The 26,161-nt window shown below is 38.1% G+C and overlaps 1 protein-coding gene across 1 annotated transcript; it reads left to right on the forward strand.

Annotated features, from left to right (window-relative positions):
* Positions 1 to 347: 347 nt before the first annotated feature.
* LOC120768309 (Krueppel homolog 2) lies at positions 348 to 23,514 on the forward strand. Its single transcript, XM_040094946.1, has 5 exons — positions 348 to 457; positions 5,941 to 6,150; positions 6,204 to 6,453; positions 6,516 to 6,649; positions 22,869 to 23,514. Exons 2-5 carry the CDS (start codon positions 5,951 to 5,953, stop codon positions 23,098 to 23,100), a joined length of 816 nt encoding a protein of 271 aa, XP_039950880.1. The 5' UTR covers positions 348 to 457; positions 5,941 to 5,950; the 3' UTR covers positions 23,101 to 23,514.
* The last annotated feature ends 2,647 nt before the right edge of the window (positions 23,515 to 26,161 follow it).

The raw sequence follows: 26,161 nt of genomic DNA on the forward strand, positions 1-26,161 counted from the left end.
ATATTTCTTTTTGTTTTTATTACAAAAAAAAACATAAAAATAGATAACGCGCTATATATATTCGTGAAGCGGAATTAAAAACGAATTTTTTAAGACATTTCCCGTAAAAATTGCTGCACGTTTTCGGAAAAGCCGCGCAGTTGAACATTTACCAAATTATCAGGTAAACTACCTAACCATACCCTCCAAAGTTCGAATACCATTGTGATTTATTTAACTTATGTGAAGTGTGGTAGCATTTTTTACAAAATTTTGGTCTACTAAGTTGCCCGCACTGTCCAACGTCATCTTTAAGCGTGAACTAGCGAAATTTGTAGAGTGAATGAATATGATGACTTCCCTTAGAAAGAGATAGTAGCAGGAGATGGATTAGTTTTTTTTTTTTACTACAGGTGGAAATTTAATCAGTCTTAGGTGAATTAGTGGAAGAAATAAGTTGAAAACGGTTGGAAAATTTGTGAGTAAAGTTAAAGTAAAAACTATTTAAATTAACTAGGTTTGAATATATCAGTCTTCGTATTGGGAATAAGACAATTAAATTTGGCCGATTACTTCGTTTTTTCTGATTTCGAATGTCATGTGTAATACTCATCAAATAATACATACTAGTATAGATAGACTTGTGGCTCAAAATGTATACCCCGTAGTTAATTATATATAGTATTTAAATTAAAGAATCAACACGTATTAGTTTGAGCTAATTGTTATTATACTGATCTTTTATTAAAAAATTAATCTATGTACATTGTGCATTGGACTTTAATTGCTACTGACTTAATCAAATCAGTTATGTGGAACAGTTGGTAGGCATTACTAATTATTTAAATAGAATTAAAATGTTTTGCCAAAGGTTATTTAGCTGCATAATGAAAAGTGAATTCTATTTGTAAATGTTTGATAATTTGAGATGATCCACATAAGATGATTGAGCTGTAATTTTCCTTTCGCTTTGTTAATTTAAGAAAAAGTTTCACGTATTTAATAAACAGGGTAAATTTTAGAATAGCATCCCCGGATTTCGGGGTTAAAATGGGTAGTGCAGTATGGGTGTACGAAGTAATTTTTAAAATGTATTATTTTGCTTAAAAACGCACTATAAAAAAGTATTTTTGATATACCTATTTCAATGAGTAAACTCTAATTACAAATAAGTTAATTGAATAATGTATGCAAAGTGTGTTAAACATAATTTATATATGTATATACAGACATACATATATAAAGAGTTGACTTTCGTATCACGGGAAAATAAAACGAATTAAAAAAATTATAATTTTCGCGGCCTCCTTCGTTGAGGGCGTAAACTATACATTATTCAAACCAATTACAATCTACTAAATTTCGAAATATATTACAAGAACTATAGGGTCCATTTCGAGGTTCCCTCCTTTTTAAAGAAACAGCACAGGATTTCGAATTTAATAGAGAATGTTTATTATCATTCCAAAGAACATTCTTTGGCATTCTTTTTTTTATAAGATTATCTATTTCAAATATTGGCCGCGGTTACGTTTTGCAAGGTCCGTTGACCCCAATTTTAGATGACTCGTTCGAGGATTTCTAATTGTAACTGACGAATGACACGCGTGATGTTTTGCTCCAAGGCATGAATCGGAGCGAGATTGTCCGCTTAGAATTTAGACTTTACATATTCCTAAAGGAAACAGTTTAACGGTGTGATATCACACGATCTTGGTTGCCAATCGACCGGCCCAAAACCAAATCAATTACAATCTACTAAATTTCGAAATATATTACAAGAACTATAGGGTCCATTTCGAGGTTCCCTCCTTTTTAAAGAAACAGCACAGGATTTCGAATTTAATAGAGAATGTTTATTATCATTCCAAAGAACATTCTTTGGCATTCTTTTTTTTATAAGATTATCTATTTCAAATATTGGCCGCGGTTACGTTTTGCAAGGTCCGTTGACCCCAATTTTAGATGACTCGTTCGAGGATTTCTAATTGTAACTGACGAATGACACGCGTGATGTTTTGCTCCAAGGCATGAATCGGAGCGAGATTGTCCGCTTAGAATTTAGACTTTACATATTCCTAAAGGAAACAGTTTAACGGTGTGATATCACACGATCTTGGTTGCCAATCGACCGGCCCAAAACTTGACCTTATCTGCTCACTGTCGCCGAGATAACGAGCTTCAATTTCAGGCATTAAATATTCGGTTATCATGGCGCGATAATGGTTTTGCTAGTATACGTTTGTCACAATTGAGGGATGTGACCAACTGGGAGGATCTGCCGCGCAAGCAACCGCGATAACGGCCGCCAGCTACGGTAACGTTCTTACCGGCATCAATTTTGAAGAAATATTGACACCAAACCGTTGTTTTATCTGGATGAAATCTCAACTCCTGCATCTCTTCGTCCCAAATGCGGCAATTTTGCTTGTACCCATTGAGCCGGAAAAGGGCCTCATCGCTGAAAAAATTTGAACTTATGAATTTTTCCGTTCAACAGGAATATATTTGAATAAGTAACCGTATCTCTACTCTTGCAGCATATAGCTTCAAAATATAATAGTTTTGTTCAACTAAGAGTTGTTTGTACCACCTAAAATTAAAAGAGATAGATAAGGTTATATTATTATATAGAAATGATCGGCATGTCCATCTATTCGGGTAATCTGTAACAAGTAAGAATTAAGATGTCTTCATGAAATTGTACTTAAAACTTTTGCAAATGTTTCTTGGCACTCTTAATCGAAAATCTTTAAATTGCCCTAACTAATCCGCAAACTAAGATACAAAACTCTAATTTATACCGGAATTCTGTACTCTGATACAGTCACAAGTCCAATTTTTAATTCAGTACGGGACCGTCGCAAAAATCTGCATTGAAAACGAACAGGTCTAATCAGCTCCTACATTTTATTATTTAGAGATGGAATTACACTTGAATGAAAATAAACATCTCGATAACAAAAAGACTTTTTTTGCGTATTTATTTCCTATATATGGATTGAATAATTTTATTCGGATATTTTGTATATTATTGAGCACATTTTTGACAATATGGGTGTGGAGTTTTTACTTTTTAACTATTTTACTAAAAAAATGTGCAAGCGATCAACTTACGAAAGGGAAAATTTTTTTACTCCAGTTGTAACGTCTTTCATAAGTAGTTACTGCGCCATGTATGTACATATGTATGTATACATACAAGCGTGTTAAAAATATAGCATTGTTACACATGTTATTTATAGTATACATATATTTGTTAACATGTACATATACCGCTTTTTAATGGTCTTTTTGCTTAACGCAGATGTCTGACTCAGTAATTTCACTCTGCGTTAATTTTAATTTTGGATTTCGTTTGTTATTTAATATAGTAGTGATGCTATCAAAGTTTTAATTTCGCTTTCACCTAATCGTTATGTATGTTGATTTTTATTTACAACGGATGAAGAATATGTGAACGTGAAGTTGCACTTGCCGATTTAAGTAAATTTCTCCATAATTTAAAATACTTTCGACATTTTACTACACAAACATAAGTATGTACATACATACATAAAGTGGCGGGCAAAACCATTCGGATGTGCGCCACTCCTCCACTTACTGTAGAGGAACAATTAATTATGTCGATTTCATACTTTTAAATGAGCAAATTCTTAGTGCGGGTTTGTTGTCATTGTAACATTTTTATTAGTTTCACCTGTATATTTGTAAAATGTTTCGGTGGCATTGAAACTGAAAGGCAAAATAATCAATAGATAGGCACTGCAAACAAAAAACGCACCTAAAACTATGCAGTTAAAAGCATCATGTTGTCAACAAATTTAATACATTGTAGATGTATTTTTCGGTCAATATAGCTGCCAGTTAATTAGTTTGAAGTGTTCTAAAGGATTTTTTTTTTATTTTTATATTCTTGCAATCAGTTGCTACAGAGCATTCTAGTTTTGCTCAAATAACGGCCATTAACCGAAAACACATAAAGTGACATAATTAAGCACTAAATTAATACATATGAGTTATCCCAATGAAAATAAGAGAGCGTGTTTTCATACCAGTGTATCTTTGTGCCTAAATTAGATAAATTTGAGCCAAAACTTGACCTAGCCCCTACATAGCTAAATGAGGATTTTAGAACATCCGACTGACTTTATTGGTTTTACACCATAAAATATTTCCCTGGTTTTGATTCTTGCAAGATGCAAGAGTATAAAATGTTCAGTTGCACCCGTACTTAGCCCTGCCTTACTTGATTTTAAGTCTTAAATAAATAAAAAACAAGGAAATCACCTTTTTAATTATAATGTATTATCATTTGTCATTTGAACCATTCATAATTGTAAAACCGATCTAAAATATACAAAACATAACTTAAGAAGTATTTGGATACTTTCTTTTACGAATTCCACTCAAAAACTTTGTTGTTGAATTTACATGTATTTTTTTTTACAAGGGAGAAGAATTCACGTAATATACATATGTAAATTTTGGTTCCAGAACATGGAAGACTTATTTGTCGAAAAAGCTTCCTTTTACCTTAGGTTTGTCTGATGTCCAATATACCTACGTTATGAATAGCAATTAATAAACTTTTTATATCTTGCATTGTTTCCCTGGTGCCTTGCTCTCGACATTTTTTGCAGTCTTCTCGATCTGTCAGCACTATTTTGCGGGCGTGCGGGCAACCAGACAGAGACCAGTTAGTATTCCGATTATGTTCCTACAGTAATGTGTTAATAGGAATTTTGTGTCCTTCCGATTAACTGCTTTGCACATGACTTTTGAAGTATTGCACCCATGTAGCTCATTCCATCGGGTTTTTTTTTTTTTACCATGCTGTTCAGGTCGTCATATAAACAATGCATGGGTTTCTCAATGTTGATCACGTTTTCGGGTGTTAGCCGTACACCATTCTTGGCAATCTCGTCCACTATTTCATTGCCCTCGATGTTTTTGTGGTATGGCATCTAGTAGAAGTGAAGTTGATTGCTTCTGGCAACACTTTCCACTGCTGCTCAGCTTCCTAAGACACTTCTGGCCGATAAGCGATACGATGACACTTTCTTGATTGCTGTTTGTCTGCCTTCGTAGATGTTGACTCTAGAATTGCAGCAGGTGCATTAGAGGCCAGCTTCGCGGCTTTCGCAATAGCAAAGACCTCAGCTGAAATATACTGCAGTGCACCGAAAATTAAAATGCTGCCTTTTGCCTAACTCTGAATATTATATTCCCGCACCAACTTCATTTTCGAGCTATCCGTGTAAATGTTTGGAGTTTTTATGCGTACCTAACATACATATGTACCTTTACGTGAACCATATTTTTCTTTGTTTACTTTGAACTTTCTTTCCCAGTTGGAAAGTGGGATCATATGGTCGGTGTTTGCCAAACCGCCATTACACCGAACTATACCCTATATGTAAACTCTGCTGCAAACAGTAGTCGTCCCACCGATTCTGCGCAGTTTTCAGCGAAGAGGTCTATAGGTGACAGGTTTAATATCAGTTTAAGAGCCGCCGTTTTAGTTGTTAAAGGTCCCGTTATGCACAGCGCAGCAGGCCTCTGAACCCTTTCAATTGACTTCCGGTAGGTGGATTTCCGTACGCCTGACAGCAGAATTGGTCTTACAAAACTAACTTGACTAAATACTATTAGATAGAATAAATTTCGTAGATACGTGGTTGATCGCTTCAGGAATGCTCCAAGAGCGTATTATTTATATTCAATATCCCTTTTTCACTTATATTTTGATAAACTTAATCAAATTTTAATAGATAAACGTGCGGTGAGCACATATTGTAAAGTGCATCTATTCATTTATGTATTTATATATCTTAATTTTATTTTTTAAAATTGAATTGAAACCTTAAGCGTTTTTTGGTTTCTGGCATCGAATATTAAGTCTGTTATATGAACATATACTATATATGAACAATTTTAAATATTAACTAATTTTTACAGAACAAGTAAAATGAGTGACGACGCAAGTAATAATCAACAGAATAACAGTTCGACGTCTTCATCTACACCACCTCCACAACAAGATAGTAATGGCAATGTATTGGAAAAAATGCAACAGCATATTCGAACGAATAAAGTCGACGTAGCTATGTGGGCTACACGCATACTCACAGTACTCTTTACATTCAGCTACTTGGTACCGCTAATAAGGTTAAATAATTTTATAGTATTTGCGTTCAATATTTTAACTGTTTAATTTACAGTAATCAACAGAGCTCATTTAACAAAGTATTACTATCGAATGCAGCGACGTCAGCACTACGCCTACATCAGCGTTTACCTTCGTTTGCATTTACGAGGGAATTTTTGGCCCGCCTCTTTATTGAAGATTCCTGCCATTATCTTATGTTTTCGTTAATATTTTTTAATGTGCAACCCACATTGCTAATTCTCATTCCAATTGTTTTGTTCGCCGTATTACATGCATCCAGTTACTCATTAAAATTATTAGACGTGAGTAAATTTCGATATTATAGACATGTTAAAAAATATTTGGTTCTATATTCCCTAAATAGATTATTGGCCAAAACTCTTGGTGGGGAGCAAGGTTCTTAATTTCGTTGGTTGAGTTCCAAGCCAGTAATATTTTGAAGGCTGCAGCTTTTGCTGAGATTTTTATTATGCCATTGGCTATTGTTTTCACATTCAGGTAAGTTGAGATTTTTTTCATTTCAAAGTTATTGATAAAAAATATACAGCAATTTACTTCCCCTCGTTGATATTTTTATACGCTGATGTATCTAATACCATTTTTCTAAGTAACCTAATGCAAAGAATTTGTTGAACCTAACTCCAAGCCTCGTATTTCTGAAGCATTATTTGAAATATTGTTAGAGTTTTTTATACCATGAACGTTAGTTCGTCTTGGAAGAAATAATTTAATGACTTACAAATTTTTAAAAACTTTACCAACAGTATTAATTAACACGAAATTAGGAACAATGATAGTGGGCTAATTTTCAATATTTCTTAAAAATTAAATAAAAATATTTGATGAATTTTAACGCAAGACCCATATTTATCCTGGTTTGAATTAAGGACTGTTTTAAGGGGAAAAATACTTACAAGGCAATACATTCCAGTCCCTCTCTATTACCTCTTTGTAGAAAATGAGGGAGAGGTATCTGAGAGCTTACGGAAAATTAATTTTTAAACAAGTAAGGAAGGGCTAAATTAGATGTAACCGAACAATTCTATTCATATTCAGTGGAAACTTATCCATTTAATTTCATTATAATATCACACATTTTGACCAACCTGCACAATTTAAAGTCAGATAGAAAGTCGGAAATCATTATAAACGCTATTTTGAGGACAGAAAAAGGGGCGGGCTAATTGCATTAATTTTGACAGGTATACTTGAGCATTTTTTTCAAACAATTTGTTACTTATATACACACACACTGAACGTTATAGTATAAGGTATAAAGCCCACCGGAAGTTTCAAAATTGTATAGCAGGTATAGGTGGTCTAAGTATTTATTGATCCGGTTATATACATATATATTTGTCGTAATACCATTAACATGCCACATACTAATAATATACTCTCGTGAGTTTTAGTAAGGTACACTCACCAATATACATAAGTATATGGAGTAAAGTCAGCCGCATGTTCGCAAATGGTGATACATATTAGTTAAATGGGGACAAGGACAAGTTTTCTACCAGATTTTATTCATTTTTAATAACTATATTGTTATTAGTAAAATATGCTATCTGATTTTCGCTAAGATAATTCATGTATTGGCCGATATATTAGTGAGATCAAATTGAAAGGTGAATTTTGTTTATTTCATCTCCGTCAAAGTAATCCCCTTCCGCTGCAATACACTTATGCCAACGAATTTTCCAGTCATCATAGCACTTGGAAAATCCTCTGTCGTGATGGCTATCAGAGCTTTCTTCGATTAAGCTTTTATATCCTTAATTGAATCAAAACGGTGCCCTCGAAGTGGTCATGTGAATTTGCTGAACAGCCAGAAGTTACACGAAGGTAAATCAGGCGAATGATCACAAATAACCAATTTAGTATGAGCACTTCTTTGTTTATCGGAGAATTCACGTTTAGAGCCTCACAAAATGACGTGTATCTCAAATAGTAATGAATATTTTGACGTGGCGTATTTAGCATAGATGTCACTAACAGTACTCCCAACTTATAAAAACAAAATTTACAAATTCTAAAAACTCGCCAAGTATAAATTAAAAATTTCAATTTGATCACAGTGCGGTATAAAGTAAACTGGAAGTTCATAAATCTTTGTATTAGGTATATGGTATATGGTATATTTTGTAGCAAATAAAATTTCCTACAAGTTTGTGATGTACATTTTTTCTATAGCTCTTGTCATTTACGAGATATATACAAAAAAATGCGAATTTCATGGAACATGGACTTTGTTGCACTGGGCACTTTTGTAGAGTGAACAATTCTGAGAAATATGCCTCTAAAGTCAAAGCGATACCGTAAAATACCTCTGATCTGTAGGAATTTAAAGATAAAAAATCACTATTGTAATGTATTTTCTATGGAAAACTTTTACATGCCTTGGTCCAGTTCTTAATGTTAATATTAAGGGCTAAAATTTTTAGGGAATTTTTTTTTGGGTATTTCCAAGGAAATTTCGTAACGGGACTGAAAAAATTAATAGTTCAAAAAAAAAAACACTCTAATGTACATATATGTATGTATATCTTATAATAAATTGATTAAAGTAAAACAAATTTTATTTTAACATTAAAATATACTTTTATTAAGAGAGTACAAAAACTTGTTTTTTTCCTCAACTTATAAACTATTAAAACATTTCTTGAGTACTAAAATCAAATATATCTAGCGTTGTACTTTTAAACATTAATAATTGAGTAAAATCAAACAATAATAAAATCAGATCTTAGTCATCTAAGTTTCCGCAGTCTAGACAATTAAAATCTGCATGCAACATGCAAATAGGCTTATCACATTTTTTGACTAGTGTGGCTAGTCGTCCTATCTTTTCGTCTAGGGCAAAATGAGCATCATCACAATCTGAATGCAAATACGGTATGTCAGCATTTACTTCACTATCTGTATTACTTTGAGTACTGATATGATCACATCATCATCCGATTCTTGTTATAATTTAGTGTCACAATCATCTTGATCTGCCAGTGCTCGTAATATGTCTTCTTCCGCTAATATGAATATACTATATATTATGAAATATTGTTTGCTTGTCTCGGCAAACAATATTTCACAACGTTAAATACGGAAATAAACATTATAAATAAATAAATAAATAAACAAAAATAATTACATTTGTCTTTTGGACCATGCGCATTGCTAGTTGGTGTGTGTGATACCCAACCGCACTTTAAGCACCTGTCACACGTTTCGTGGCTGACCCGGACTAATTGCTTCGCACGGAAGGGATTTGCGTTGAGGGATATAAAGTGCACCTTGCTCCTGCGATGCCCTGTGCCAAATTACATCTATCTATTTTAGTTTCATGTTGAGTTATAACACTAAAAAGTTCTTCCTTTTAAAGGATTCAGTTTGCACGGACGGATGGACGAACGGACAACTAGACAGACATCCGGATTTCAATTCGTTTCGTCATCCTGGTCATTTATATATCTATACTAATATTATAAAGCTGAAGAGTTTGTTTGTTTGTTTGAACGCGCTAATCTCCAAAACTACTGGAATTGAATAATTCTTTTTGTGTTGGATAGTCCATTTATCGAGGAAGGCTATAGGCTATATAGCATCACGCTGCGACCAATAGGAGCGAAGAAACAGTGGTAAATGTGTAAAAAACGGGGAAATTATTTATCTTTGGGGGCTTCCGTTCCTTGCGCTGCGAAAGCGGTTCAAGATACACAAAAGTTATGTATGAAAGAATTATTTCTATTTTAATGATCTAAAAAAAAGTCTGTGAGTACTGTTTTTGTGAAAACTAATTTGGTCGAAATTATTTGTTAGAGTTGTATTAACATAATAATATTAATCTTTATCCAAATAAATGTGTTGTTCGGTAATTCTTTTGACATAATATTCAGTTTACGTAAATACCAAGTGCAGTTAAAAATAATTAGGTTCCTGATTATTAATCTTACATTTCTTTTTTCTAAATTCTTTTTATTCATTTTCTACGGTCTTTCTTTGTCACTATATTGCCTAGAAAAAGAACTCAGCTTTCTCGGCGGACTGCTACTGCAAAGCGGCTGCGAGTTTTGCGCAGCAATGAAACTGAGGATGAGAATATGCATGGGTTGGGTACTCAACGAGCAATCATGAACAAAACTGTGCTAGGGAATCGAGCGTTGAACGTTCGCAGCGTCTAGCCTCACAAAATTTCCGAACTTTGGCGAACCGACAACGGGAATCAAGCGCTGAACGATCACATCGTTGGGCCTCACAGAATTCCCGAACTTTGATTTTAAAATTATCGACAAATATGTGAGCCCATTTGGGGGGAGGTAGTATAACTTTCCCTTCAAAATTAGTTTTAGTAGGAGACGGGAAAATACCTCATTTTCAAAATAAAATTTAAATTGATCGCGATTTAGGAGTAAGAGTAGGTAACATTGAGGATTTAATATCAAAAGTTTACCCTGACATCAGCGAAATAGAAAATAAAGATCACCAATGGATGTGTCAAAGGGCATTATTGGCGGCGAGAAACAGTAGCGTGGACGAAATTAATGACATAATTTTAAATAAACTTGAAGGAGATATAGTGTGACTATGACACATCTATTGATAATGTAATGGATCACGAAGATGTGGTCCATTACCCACAGGAGTTTCTAAATTCTTTGAACCCAAGTGGCCTTCCTCCACATTCCCTTAAGCTAAAAATAGGCGCCCCAATAATTTTACTTAGAAATCTGAAACCACCGCAGGGGTAAACATTTAAACACGTGGGGATCAATTTACGCCAAGACTGCTTTCACATGGCCAATTATGTGTCGCGTTGTCAAGATCAGGTTGCGGAGAAAATCAATATGTTCTTCTGCCAACAGAAAATAAAACAAAAAATATAATTTACGCAGAAGTTCTTTGATAACAGAAATTGACGCGGACGAAGATAAAGACGAAGCCCAAAATCAGTATTTCACGCGGACGAAGTCGACGGCACAGCTAGTATGTATGTATAATTGCATATCTATCACGCTTAGTTTTAGGTGATAACATACAAACTACCGTTAGGTTGCAGTTATATGCTGTAGCAACATCTTGCAAGTATTCTGCTATGAAAAATTTATACATATGTACATAACATAACATATGCTATATTAAATTATATATCTTCTTCTTTTTTCTTTACTGGCGTAGACACCGCTTACGCGATTATAGCCGAGTTAACAACAGCGCGCCAGTCGTTTTTTCTTTTCGCAAGGTGGCGCCAATTGGAGATTTTAAGCGAAGCCAGGTCCTTCTCTACCTGGTCTGTCCAAAGGAATGGAGGTCTTCCTCTTCCTTTGCTTCTCCCGGCGGGTACTGCCTCGAATACTTTCAGAGCTGGAGTGTTTTCGTCCATACGTACGATATGATCTAGCCAGTGTAGCCGCTGACTTTTAATTCGCTGAACTATGTCAATGTCGTCGTATATCTTATACTGCTCATCGTTCCATCGAATGTGATATTCGCCGTGGCCAACGCGCAAAGGACCATAATAAATCTTTCGCAGAACCTTTCTCTCGAAAACTCCTAAAGCCGACTCATCAGTTGTTGTCATCGTTCATGCCTCTGCACCATATAGCAGGACGGGAATAATGGCACAAATTAACACTTACCGATCCAAACGGGGTTAGATCGCCGAAAAAACAGCCCTTGGTCGGATAAAATCCGAGTCAATTCCGGTGGGTAGAACCGGCTGTCGTGGGAATTGCCCGCTCCAATCCTCGTGCGAGAACCAACCAGCAGCTCTTCGTCTCTCGCACAGTCTGTTCCGTGTGTCAGACCGTCATCCGTCGGAATGTTACATCCGTCAAGTGCAATTCCTGTACTGACTGGTGTCACTTTCCGGCGTGTTTCGGCTTGCGCACCACACGTGAGTGGAGTGAGTCGTACGTTGCCCCATGCTGCGGGAGTCTGCCCCCGCAACTCACAACAGTGGCGTCGCCTAAAAACACCCCAGCGCGACAACCGCCCCTGCGGGTTCTACAGCTGCAACAATTACTACCCACACGTCACTCCCTCACCCCCAGGATCACCCACGGACACCCGCGACAAACCCGGCTATTTCAATTTAACTGCAACGGACTCCAGAGTAAGATCGAGGAGATAGTTGCACTTATGAATCGGGAACGTGTATCGATAGCTGCAGTCCAAGAAACCAAGCTAAACAGCCGCTCAGATCTTCTGAGTTGTGCCGGTTTCAACGTTATACATACGTAAAGATCGCGAGCGAGATAATGGTGGTGGCCTAGCCTTCATATTGCACAACACCGTGCAGTATCGTCTAATCGATGAAGACATCGACCCAAGGGATACTACCCTAGAATGTCAGGGTATAGCTATCCGGTCAGGCGATGTCGAGCTCGAAATATTTAATATATACATCCCCCAAGTTACATGTTGCCTTACAGGATATCACCCGAATATAGGTGCGCTACTTCGTGGTGAAAACCGTTTGGTACTAGGCGACTTTAACGCGCACCACGATCTTTGGCATTCCTGCCTGTCAAATGACCGTAGGGGGATGGAGCTGGCGGAACAGATTGACGATTCGACATTCTGCACAATGAATGACGATGCCCCCACCAGAGTTATGGGCACCTGTAATAGCTCGCCGGATATTACCATTGCTAGCGGTGGTCTGATAAATAGCATAACCTGGCGACCTATGCTAACTCTCGCATCAGATCATCTGCCTATAATTATCTCGATCGAGAAGCCTCCTGATTTTGTTTCTGTGAACAACCGCACCTTCATTAACTTTAACAAAGATAATTGGGTCGGCTTCACAGAATTTGCCGAGAGCACCTTCAACGCTCTACCTATTCCTACGGACGTATGCGTTGGCGAACGTCAATTCCGCAAGGTGATCGCAGCAGCTACCGCTCGCTTCATCCCGGTTGGAAGAATAGCGGAAATCCGCCCCAATTTCCCAGCCGAAGCAGCAGTTTTAGCTAACGAGCGCGACACCTTACGCCATGCCGATCCCGGGGATCCCCGAATAAGGGATCTCAATTTGGAGATTCGGCGTATGGTAAACCAACATAAGCGGACGAAATGGATAGAGCACCTGAAGTCCTGCAACCTCTCCACCGGTGTGAGTAAGCTTTGTGCTACTGTCAAAGCTTTGTCAAACCCGAAGAGACATGACGACCGAGTTGAAGTTCAATTCAATGGTCATGCCTCTTCGGACCCGAAAAAGTGCTCGAGCTATTTTAGCCGGCAGTGCACACTGGACCCTTCGGTAGACAAAGCTAAACGATGTGTTAACCGACGGCTGCGCAAAATGCCAAACGACGGCGCGCCACTTACTTTCACCGATGAGAAGGTTCAGGGTGTCATCAACAAGGCAAAATCCTTCAAATCCATTGGCCCTGATGGAATCAACATGCTAATGCTAAAGCATCTAGGCTCGACGGGAGTAAAATATCTCACCAAGGTCCTCAATCTGTCACTGACCACTCTTCAAATACCCGATGTGTGGAAAGTCGGAGAGTGGCCCCACTACTGAAACCTGGGAAACCCGCCAACAAAGGGGAATCTTATCGACCGATAACTTTCCTCCACCCAGTAGTGAAGACACTTGAGGCCTTGTTACTCCCGACTTTCACTCACCACCTGAGCTTAGCCAGCCACCAGCATGTATTCCGAAAAGTGCACAGCACCACCACAGCACTTAGCGTCATAAACGCTCAGATAGGTCGTGGCCTCAACCAGCAACCACCCTGCGAAAGAACGATCCTCGTAGCGTTGGACCTGTCAAAGGCTTTTGACGCAGTCAACCACAGAACGCTACTGTAGGACATTGAAAAAATTACGCTCCCTCTAGGGTTAAAAAGGTGAGCCATGAACTATCTGAGCGGTCGTCAGGCATCCGTACTATTTCGAGGTGAAACATATAAACTGAGAAGAATTAAACAGAGAGTTCCGCAGGGTGGTGCCCTCTCCCCGCTACTGTTTAATTTTTACATCTCGAAACTCCCACAACCACCAGAGGGAGTTTCCATAACCTCGTACCCTGATGACTGCACGATATTGGCGTCGGGCAATGGAATCGATGGCATGTGTTCGAAGGTAAACAGCTACCTCTCCGACCTTTCTCGTTTCCTCACTGCACGAAACCTAACACTTCCCCCACCAAATCCACAGCGACCTTATTTACAAACTGGACGAAGGAGTATAGACTTGAGCTTAATATTGCAGTCGACGGCGTCAAAATTCCGACTGTCAATAATCCTAAGATTTTAGGTGTAACTTTCGACAGTCTATGCTCCTTCTCTCCCCGCACGACCGCGATTATCGCCAAAGTACAGAGCCGCAACAAAATCCTTAAGTCGCTAGCCGGCAGCACATGGGGAAAAGACAAAGAAACGTTGATGGCAACATACAAGGCAATCGGCCGGCCGGTCCTTAATTAGGAATTAGGATGAGGAAACTTCAGACCTGTAAAAACACTGCACTCCGGACTACGACGGGATGTCTTTTGATGTCTCCCATAGAACACCTCCACAGTGAGACGCTTATGCTCCTAGTTAGGGAGCATAATGAACTCCTCTCCAAGCAGTTCCTGCTGGGATGTTTTCGCAGAAATCACCCCTGCAGCGATTTGCTTGGAGCGGAACCGCCTTCTAGGAGCATCAAAAGGTCATTCCTTGACTACGTCGACGACGTCGTACAGTACGCCGACCGGACTTCGGACGCAACTGACTTTCGACAGGTACTGAGCGCCATTCACAGCGAAGCCATCAACACCTTCATCGACTCCCTTCTCGTGAATGGCGTTCTTGGAGTCAAATCACCACCCATAGCAGACGAAGAGCTCCAGCTGAAGCGGAAACGCATATGAGGAAACTTCAGACCTGTCAAAACACTGCACTCCGGACTACGACGGAATGTCTTTTGATGTCTCCCATAGAACACCTCCACAGTGAGACGCTTATGCTCCCAGTTAAGGAGCATAATGAACTCCTCTCCAAGCAGTTCCTGCTGGGATGTTTTCGCAGAAATCACCCCTGCAGCCATCTGCTTGGAGCGGAACCGCCTCCTAGGAGCATCAAAAGGTCATTCCTTGACTACGTCGACGACGTCGTACAGTACGCCGACCGGACTTCGGACGCAACTGACTTTCGACAGGTACTGAGCGCCATTCACAGCGAAGCCATCAACACCTTCACCGACTCTCTTCTCGTGAATGGCGTTCTTGGAGTCAAATCACCACCCATAGCAGACGAAGAAGCGGAAACGCAGATGAGGAAACTTCAGACCTGTCAAAACACTGCACTCCGGACTACGACGGAATGTCTTTTGATGTCTCCCATAGAACACCTCCACAGTGAGACGCTTATGCTCCCAGTTAAGGAGCATAATGAACTCCTCTCCAAGCAGTTCCTGCTGGGATGTTTTCGCAGAAATCACCCCTGCAGCCATCTGCTTGGAGCGGAACCGCCTCCTAGGAGCATCAAAAGGTCATTCCTTGACTACGTCGACGACGTCGTACAGTACGCCGACCGGACTTTGGACGCAACTGACTTTCGACAGGTACTGAGCGCCATTCACAGCGAAGCCATCAACACCTTCACCGACTCCCTTCCCGTGAATGGCGTTCTTGGAGTCAAATCACCACCCATAGCAGATGAAGAGCTCCAGCTGATGCGAGAAACGCGAGTGACCCTAGCGCAACTTCGTTCTGGATACTGTAGCAGGTTAAACTCCTACTTATCCAGAATAGACCCTGACATACCGAATGTATGTCCTGCATGCAACGAGTCTCCGCATGATACTAACCACCTCTTTGCACGCCCTACGAACCCTACTCATCTAACACCCTCCTCCCTTTGGTCCGACCCCGTTGAAACAGCACGTTTCTTGGGCCTTCCGTTAAATGACATCGACGACAACACAACTGACACTTTCCATCCTAACGGGGATTATATTTCCGTTAAAACAACAAACATAACAACGGGAATAGTGGGTGGCTTATAGAGTTTTGTTTTTGTTCTTTGAGAGAGGACTTTACTTCTCAATTGCTTACTCAATCCAAAGTAAGCAAGAGATATTCTGCGTTGGATTTCCAGGCTGACATTGTTGTTGCTGTTAATGCTGGTTCCAAATTAGACGAAATTATCTACAACCTCGAAGTTATAACTGCAAACAGTGAAAGAATATACCCGTGGTAAGGCATGCCTGTCGTAAGAGGCGACTAAAATCCACATGCACTGTGTCTGACATTTACAGGTCTTGGTTTGAATGTCAGCATGGCCTAAAGTCAGAAAAGTGCTATAATATTCAGTTTGAAGTCACATTCAAGGCGGCTAAGGTGTTTCCTTCCACCCGAACCAATTGGAACCAAGGTATAAGTGCAGAAAGCACTTATGCTTTGGGGCGCTGATCAACGTATTGTTAGGCCTTCGCAGGCAGGTACTCACGTAAATCACAACGGACTCTGACAACAGTGACGTGAGAGCCTAGTTGTGAGTGCGACGACTGTTTGTTCGATGACAGGGGATATTTCGTCTTACCCTTGTTCACTGGCTTAGCTTCTTTACCCAGTTTGAAGAAAACAGAAGTAACGGCACGCGTGTTGAGACCAATGATATTAATATCATCGGCATACCACAGCAGCTGTACACTCTTATAAAAGATTGTACCTGCTCGATTAAGTTCTGCAGCTCGAATTATTTTCTCCAAGAGCAGATTGAAGAAGTCGCACGAAAGGGAGTCGCCTTGTCTGAAACCTCGTTTGGTATCGAACGGCTCGGAGAGGTCCTTCCCGATCCTGACAGAGCTTTTGGTATTGCCTTAGCGTCAGTTTACACAGACATATTAGTTTTGCGGGGATACCAAATTCAGACATCGCGACATAAAGGCAGCTCCGTTTCGTGCTGTCAAAAGCAGCTTTGAAATCGACGAAAAATTGTCTCTTCTCACGAGTAACCTTATATGCGATGCTGAGGAGGTTTATCCCACGGTAGTTGGCGCAGATTGTGGGGTCTCCCTTTTTGTGGATTGTTTTTTCGATCCGGAGACAGCCAGGTAGCTTGATGAATTTTCTTGTGCTGGAATCTAATACTACAAAAATTTGTGGAGGAACTTCGCTTTGATGCGGATTGTGGCTAGACGTTCATGTACATGGACCTACTCGCCTCAGTCCTTGTCCCGCCATCGCATTTTTTGGACGGCAGTGATGTCAGCCTTCACTCTAACGAGGACATCAACCAGCTGGGCAGCGGCACCTTCCTAATTAATGAACCGGACATTCCATGCCCTTAAATCGTGTGGAGGGGATGTTTTGCTTTCTCACTTTAGCTCGCCTTCAAACGGATGTTTTCTGGCTACCCAGAGGATACGTGGTCAAAGACCGGAAGTCTTGAGCTGCTTGAGCCATATGTAAAATAATCGTTTTGGCCACACCCAAGTGAATGGCAATTAGAAAACTTTTCTCACTAGTGTGAACTTCTACACATGACTCCATCCTCCTATATACATTATAATATTACAAACTTCAAACCCGGAATTTTTAACAATTTTGTAATCAGACAATCCAAAACCTTTCCAAACACAATTAAATTCAAGAAAGTAGGAAGTTTACATTATATGCGATTTACGGCCCTACAATAGGTTCAGCGTTGCGGGTATTGATCCAAATTTCTAACACGCCAGGGTTGTCATTTCAGCAATATAACCCTGTTTAGATTGGCAAGTATTAGTTTAGTGTTCAAGAAAGTATGAATGATTATCACTATAGATGATATACAATCTTTAAGATGTTTGCACAATAAGTCGATCTCTGTACACAGAAAAAGCATGAAAAAAGCTCAAAAGAATTCCTATGGTCAAGGAAACGATTTTTTTGGACTTATACACTCGTATGTGTACCATTTTAGGTTGTTTAGCCAAAGCAAAAGCTTTTTGAATGACAGAAATTACATTAGGAATGTAAAAGAATGAGGCAAACTCAAGCAAAAACATAGGCATTCGACACAGATTTCAGACACCAGATATCTAACTACTAAAATGAGCGAATGCAAAAAACGCTTTCATCTGGTATGGTGTGTTACCTACCATTATATGTTATAAATATTATAACTTCAAGACTGATACATTTTTAGCCGTTTTTTTATTATTTTCCAACCGTACAAAAATTACGTCTTCTTTGTTTGTTCGGGGTAAGCTGTTAAACTACTGAAACGAGTTTAGTAAATCTTAGCACGCTATCCTGTGGGATCTAACTTAAAAGATGGGGAAGTTTTTATTTCAATTGTGTTGAAACTCAAAACAGCTTATAAATGAGAAAATATATTTCTAAACATAATATAATGATGAGATCAAAATGAAAAAAGGATAAAAACAAAAAAATAAATTACTAACAAATCTGAAGAAAAAATTTGCAGTTGATGTGCTAAAAGGTCTGTGTGGTATTTTAGGTGTCCTGATAGCGAATTTTCCATCACGTATTTTTGTCATTTTAGTAGATGGTAGTGGATTAACTCCTACAACCCATGACTGCAACATAAGAAATCCTACGTTTTACTATCATTTTCGGTTTTAGCAACCCAAAACTCGCGAAAGTTTACAAACTAGTGTAATTAAAATTTTGAGTAAAATCCGAGAAACAAGGCTACATTTTTCCAATCTTTCGTCATGTCTATAATATGTCTAAAAGCCGGAAAATAACAATTAGATCGGATCGGATTAGATTTTGAAATTCATCCGATAAAAAAATATTTGTATCAATTATTTTCAAATACAGACATAAAGTTCAACCTCTTGGATTCTTATACTAGCAATTACGTCTTTATTCACAAATAATATTTTTATTATACTAAAAAGTTTTTTATAATAATATTTAATGTATTCAATAACCACAGCAACGCGTGGGCGAACCTTTTTTTTCAAAGACGTGTTTTCTTAGCAGAGATGTAAAATTATTTCCGCTTTCCTAGATAGGAAGTAGAACTAGGTATAACTCGATACATCTTAGCTTCACTCCACTTGGAACTGTCTCCGCTTCAAACGCTAATATGTTTTAGATCAGTAACACGTCTACATTGCAATCTTAGAGTTGGCGAGGAAAAGCAATAAATATGCAATAATCTCTAGTTTCGAAAATATTATTGAAAGTTTTCATCAATATTCTCTTTTAAAAATATACTTCCACAAAAAAAGTTCTTATTTTTAATTTTTTTATTAAAATTTATACGCCGGAAAAACGCAGTATTTACGTAGAACTTTAATCGATTTCCTTAACATAGCCGCGAAATTCAAAAGGCGAAAGGGAGATATTTGACAACCTAATATTTGAACTTTGTACGGAAAGAGGTTTAAGTCATCATGAATTATGCGTTGTAAGATAAGTTGTGAGTCGAAATTCCTGAATTCGCCTGAATTGACGATACAACAGCTGCGATTATTTCTTGAACATGTGTCTTCTTCTTTACTGGCGTAGACACCGCTTACGCGATTATAGCGGAGTTAACAACTACGCGCTAGTCGTTTCTTCTTTTCGCTACGTGGCGCCTAATGGATATTCCAAGCGAAGCCAGGTCCTTCTCCACCTGGTCTTTCCAACGGAGTGGAGGTCTTCCCAGAATCTTTCTCTCGAGAAGTCGCAACGTTGACTCATCAGTTGTTGTCATCGTCAAAGCCTCTCCAAACAGCAGATTGAAGTAGTCGCACGATAGGGAGTCGCTTTGTCTGAAACCTCGTTTGGTATCGAACGGCTCGGAGAGGTCCTTCCCGATTCTGACGGAGCTTTTAGTATTGCTCAACGTCAGTTTACACAGACGTATTAGTTTTGCGGGGATACCAAACTCAGACATCGCGGCATAAAGGCAACTTTTCGTGCTGTCGAAAGCAGCTTTGAAATCAAGGAAGATGTGGTGTGTGTCGATTCTCCTTTCACGCGTCTTTTCCAAAATTTGGCGCATGGTGAATATCCAACCTTATAATGATCCATCTTTCGGGGGAGTGCTACCAAAATCCCGTCTTAATTCCTTATTTTTGTTGCACGATTCGTGCGCAACGCTGTTTGATAATGGTGATTAGAAACTTGTCAATCACATCGTGACAGGTGGTGAATCCTGGAGGTATACCTATAAGCCCGAAAGTAAACAGGACCGTAATCCCTCGTGTAGTCTTCATTTTGCGCCGAATGCCTTTTTTTATTTCCGTACGGAAAGAATAAACTAAGAACTCAAAGTTTTTCGACATCTGAAGAGGTGGTTGATGCGTTCAGAACGCATGTTTTGGAGCTGCCTCAAACAGAGTGTTTAAAAGTGCTTCGACAATTGTTTAAAATACATGCGAAAGTGTACAGAACTTTTATTCTCAAATGCCGAGTTATAAAAGCCAACATGCACTATAAACACTTTAAAGTGGATAATTTTGAAGGAGATATTCACTTCAAATTGGGTAAGGTTCAAAAACAAACTTGGGGTTAAGAAAAAAGGAAACGTGTAGAACATTTGGTGGCATATACGGGGTGGCGCAAAAGTAATCCTCCTATCAGAAAATGTTATAAATTTTGCAATTGACCTCTAATGTCAGTTCTGTTTTGACATTTGTGTAGTAAAAACATGCGAAATACACGTAAATAAACAATGGTACGCTACACTGCTCCAGAACGCGGGTTATTGGTGACTATTTATTTGATCAATCGGTCGGTGACTTTGGCTCGTGAATTTCGTCGCAGATTTCCTGGACGTCCGACGCCTACTGGTGAAACACTGCGACGTTTAGCCGCTCGCCTCGAAGAGACTGGCACAACACGAGATGCTGCCAAGCGTGGCATACCCCGGAGTAGCTGTTCTGCAGAGAATATTGCTGCTGTTGCCAAGGATGTCATTAAAGCGCCGTCGACATCGCCAGACCACGTGCCACGCAGATGGGTATCAGTCGACGGTGGTAGCGAATTTTGGTACAAGATTTGAAGATGTTTCCGTACAAAGTCCAGACGGTGCATCAGCTGTTAGCTGCTGACCGCCAATCGAGTCTAACATACGCTCAAGCCATCCTTAATCACCACCAAGACGATGATGATTTTTCATCAAAAACATGAGTGATGAGACCCATTTCCATCTTAGGTACGTAAATAAGCAAAATTTGCGCTTCTGGGGCACTGAAAATCCGCGTGTAACCCCGCTCAAAGTCACTGTTTGGTGTGCTGTCTTCGCTGGAGGAGTCATCGGACCTTTTTTCTTCGAAGACGTCGTTCTCCGGTTTGGCGATTTGCACTGGCCAGCAAGATCGCCTGATTTGACCGCTCCAGACTTCTTTTTGCGGGGATTTTTGAAGTCGTGGGTTTATGGCAACAAGCCTCAGACTCTTGCAGCTCTTAAAGACAATATCCGTCAAGAATGTGAGGACCTATCGCCGGAAGTTCTGGCCAAAGTGATGGAAAATGCCATAAAAAGGGTTCAAAGTACAATCAACTGTGGCGGCAGCCATTTACATGATATCATATTCTCGACTTGATGTAAAACAATTTAAAAGACCAAATAAAAATAATCAACAAGCAGAATCAAAGTTTTTAATTTTTTAAAAAAATTACAGCCAAAAAACATCGGAAGGTTATTTTTGCGCCACCTTGTATATTTAAAAAATTTAAATTGAGTGACCTAGAATGCAGTAACAAAATTAAACGTTTGTTTTTTAAGATATCAAATGTATTTTGAAATTAGATCTCTTCATAGAGATATATCAAATAATCGAAAAAAAACGTAGAAGTAAAAAAACAGTAACACAAATATTAATTGGAACCTTAATTCTATGAACGTTAATTTTGAGTGATTTACAATCTATACATATTCAGTTGTCACTCAAAAACGCATTTTCTTTAGTTAAAATTTTGAATCATATAAACAAAACGACGAAAAACTGTTGTTTTTGGGTTTGGTTTTTTGAATGATAACTGTATAAGAATAGGTTGTAAACCATGTAAATCATGAAGACTCACCAACACTTATGAATTATTACTATTAAGTAGCTGTGATCCCTATTCGGATATAAAGATCCGATGTGCAACCGTGTATCTGCAGACGGGTGGTAGGGGGTTTCCAATTTCATGGCGTAAAACCGGTAGTTTGCACCAATGTTAAACAGGAGCATCTTGAGCTTGAATTGCCGTGTGTCTCTGGGAAGGGTTATTATACTTTTCAACTTAACGCGGGTAAAACCACCCGCTAACAACTTCCCCTGGCGCAAGTCTGTAAGATGTTCATATCTTACTCTGCCTACTCCTTCTTGCAGCTCCTTTATGGAATGGGAACCAACCGAACGCAAAACAGGGTTCTGGTCCGCCCATCCTGTAAGGAATCTGGCACCCCAATGAGCTGCAATCGGTTGCAAACTGTTAAGAAGGTTTAGCCGTTTTATATACTCCTGCACCAATAGCGATTTAATCTCGTAAGATGAGATCGCATTAAGTGCCGTTTAACCGTCGCTGAATATGGCAATACTTTCAATAGCTTTCCTAAGGCGATGCAAAAGCTGTATGTGTATCAGTCACAACTTGTCAATTTTCGCATTCCTTTTTTTCCTGAAACCTAGAATTCTTTACCTATTGTATACAACATTTTGAAATTTGTTTGCAATTAAATTGCTTATCGATATCAAAAGTGAATAACTCATATAACAACTTTTTTGAATATGGATGCAGTAAAAAGCATTTTTTATAATTTGCAAATTTTATTATCTATTTCAGAGGAAAAGCAGGACTAATGACTCCGATAGTTTACTATCATTTCTTGGTTATGCGTTATAGTTCCAGACGCAATCCTTATACCCGGAACGCTTTTGCGGAACTTCGCGTTAAAGCCGAGGTTTTAGCCGCCTCATCACCTGCGGTTGTTGGTAAGATCATACATAGTGGCATCGCTTTTGTGACTCGTTTAGCGCCGCAACAACAACCGGAGCAACCATCAGCAACACAATAAGCATTTTACTTTTTAGTGCATCAGCCTTTTGTTTTCAAATTATGTTTCACTAATATGAAAAAAGACATACTATATGTTTAATATTATATGGTACAAAAAAGTACCTTAAGAAATAAAGGCAACTTAAACATGCGACGTATAAACATTTGCCTTCAAGGGTTATATGAATAACAACAAAAATGTATAACTATAACAAATATAATTTAAATGTAAATTGGAACACAACACATTGAGTTTTAAATTGTACGACAATTATACTATTATAAGGTATTATGTAACAGGTATTTGTTCAAGATTTTTCCTCTTGAAATTATTTTTAGTTTCCTCTTTATGTAGTCATTGGTGTTAATGTGCAATTATGTCGATAAATGAATGATATCAATTTGAATAAACAATTATATTTTTATCATGGGATTAACTTTTTTATTTAATATAAAGCGTACATTTTATTGAAGTTTTGAATTAATCGCTGATTAACCTCACAGAAAATATTGTAAATACTAACGAACGAAATTGTAGCGAACTTTGTAATCAGTCCGTCCTTGGTCTAAACACTGATTTGTTAAATAAAACATAGATACTACTTCCAATTTACTCTACTTTTAATTAATCCTGAAATCGTTTTTCGTGCTGCTTTTTTTACCTCCTAGTGAAAGATAATGAAAATGTGTCAAACCAAAACGATGATGTCATAAGTTTCAACTGATTGGACACAGTATTGCCCGTAAAGTTGGTTCGATCAGCTGTTTTATATGTTTACTGTTATGCCACCTATAATTTAACCTAAAACCATAACTATATTACTGTTAAAATTGGTGTCATAGTGATGATTAGAAGAACAGAATAAGAATTATTATAAAATTATTGCACATAGCGTAGCGTATTTAATTAGAAGGCATGAATCCTAGAGAAAGTACTAGAAGGTGCGTTCCAAAGTAAACAGGACTTCAAAAAAACAGAACAAATGTTTTTTTCGGCAAAATCAATTCTGCTTCAATACAGCTTTTTGCACGGTTCAAAAGCATGTCGAACGAGTGTTTTAGCTCGTTGGCCGGTATGGCCACCAGTAAGCCGGTGGAAGCCTTTTGAATGGCCTCTACGTCTGCATAACGCTTTCCTTTCATGGGCAAATGCATTTTTCCGACAAGGAAGAAGTCGCACGGTGCCATATCAGGTGAATACGGGGAGTGGTTAATGGTTAAAATGTCATTTTTGGTCAAATAATCGGTTAATGATGTCCTTCGAAAGTTGGATTCTGAGCAATTTTTGGTGGTCAGTCAATTTGTGCGGAACAAACCGTGCACACACCTTTCGTAAGCCGAAATGTTCGGTCAAAATGCGATAAATCGACGTTTTGGAGATGTTCAATTCCATTTCCATGAATTTCAATGATGAATTTGGCTGATTTTTGATGAATTCACGCACAGCTACGATGGATTTTCCGGGGATCACGGATTTTGATTGGCCCACATGTTGATCGTCATTTATGTCCTCACGACCACTTTTAAAACGTTGAAACCACTCGTGCACTCTGCCACAGGATAGGCAATCATCGCCATAAACTTGTTTCATCAATTGAAACGTCTCGGTAAACACGTTTTCGGGTTTTAACAATTTTAAAACAAAATTTAATGTTGGCTCTTTGTTCGAAGCTCATTTTCGCATCGATGCACACTGGTCGATTTCACAGGCCAAAAATAAAAAAATAAAAGTTTGAAATTTACCACTGTTTGTATCAAGGCTATGTCTTAAAACACCAATAAAACTAACGGTAAATACATTTTTGGTCTATCCCATTCGTAGGGGCTACGAAAAGCAGGAGAAGTGAGACAATAGAAACACACCGACTGTGCAGTGAAAATAGCTTAAAAATTAGCTCTTATAATAAATTAAATTGCGATATAAAATCGTGTTTAATCCTCATAAATCAAAATGAGTTATTTTTTATAATTTTTTGTATTTACGTGTACGTATATTCGTGCATATTTTATTGTTTTTTATGTTTTTTTCCATCATACATATATACACAGCTTTGGTTTTCATTTTATCATTTTCTCACGGTGTAAACTTTCACGCCTATATAATTTTGAATTTTGGTGTTTGAGAAAATGTGTGAAGAAATATCACTTATCACCGAAGCAAATTTAATAAAGCTTCTTTATTTACTTATTAGAAGCTTCGTTAACAAAAAACTTGATATTAACTTTTAAAAAGTTTCAAGGGAAAAACAGTTATCCTGAGCCAATAAAGGTCTCAGAATCTGATGTTGAAGTTGAGATAAAAAAATTATTGGTCCACATTGCGTCAGAAATGTAATTAATGAACAGAATGAGTCCTCTAATTACCTATTATCGATAGGAATATGTGGCTTTGATGGCAATTCTGGTCAGAGCGAATATAAAAAGAAATTTGAAAATAATAATTTGGAAGACAATAATTTATTTGTCACGCCATATGTCCCTGATAATAAAATCGCAAAATGATGAAGAGCACAAACAAATTTGGAAAAACTGCAGACCGACCTTCGTCCACCCGCTATTGCCGTCCTGTTCGAATTCAATTTCAAAAGAAATTAGTTTAATAAACCCTCAATGCACTAGATTTGCGCTAGATCCTGCAAAGGAAATAACAAAATATTTCTGGTATTATCTTCCTTCGTCAGTCCGAAAATTTTAATTCACGCTCGATGTTATTCACTATGCACCAGTTTCAAATGTAGAGCTCTCATAAGAATCTGCTGAGTCAAGCAATAAGGACGTTAAGATGTATCGACTCCATCATACATGAAAGAACTAACGGATCGCTACAAAACAGGACTTGCTAAACCGATTGCTTTTGAGCTTAGATCCTTTCATCACCAGTCAAAGAAACTATCTTGCAAAAGTAAATCAATTTTATTAAAATCAGTTTTTGATTTAGTTGAACAATATTCAAAAAAATCCTTTTTTCGTTTATCAAATTTTTTAATTTAATATAATTAATTAAAATTTGTTACCATCGGGGGGTGGCAGAGTTTTGAAACGGGAGAGGGAGATTTTAAAAAGCTTTGGCAAAAGTTTCA

This window comes from Bactrocera tryoni, chromosome 2, assembly GCF_016617805.1.
Source record: "Bactrocera tryoni isolate S06 chromosome 2, CSIRO_BtryS06_freeze2, whole genome shotgun sequence".
Lineage (NCBI taxonomy): Eukaryota > Metazoa > Arthropoda > Insecta > Diptera > Tephritidae > Bactrocera > Bactrocera tryoni.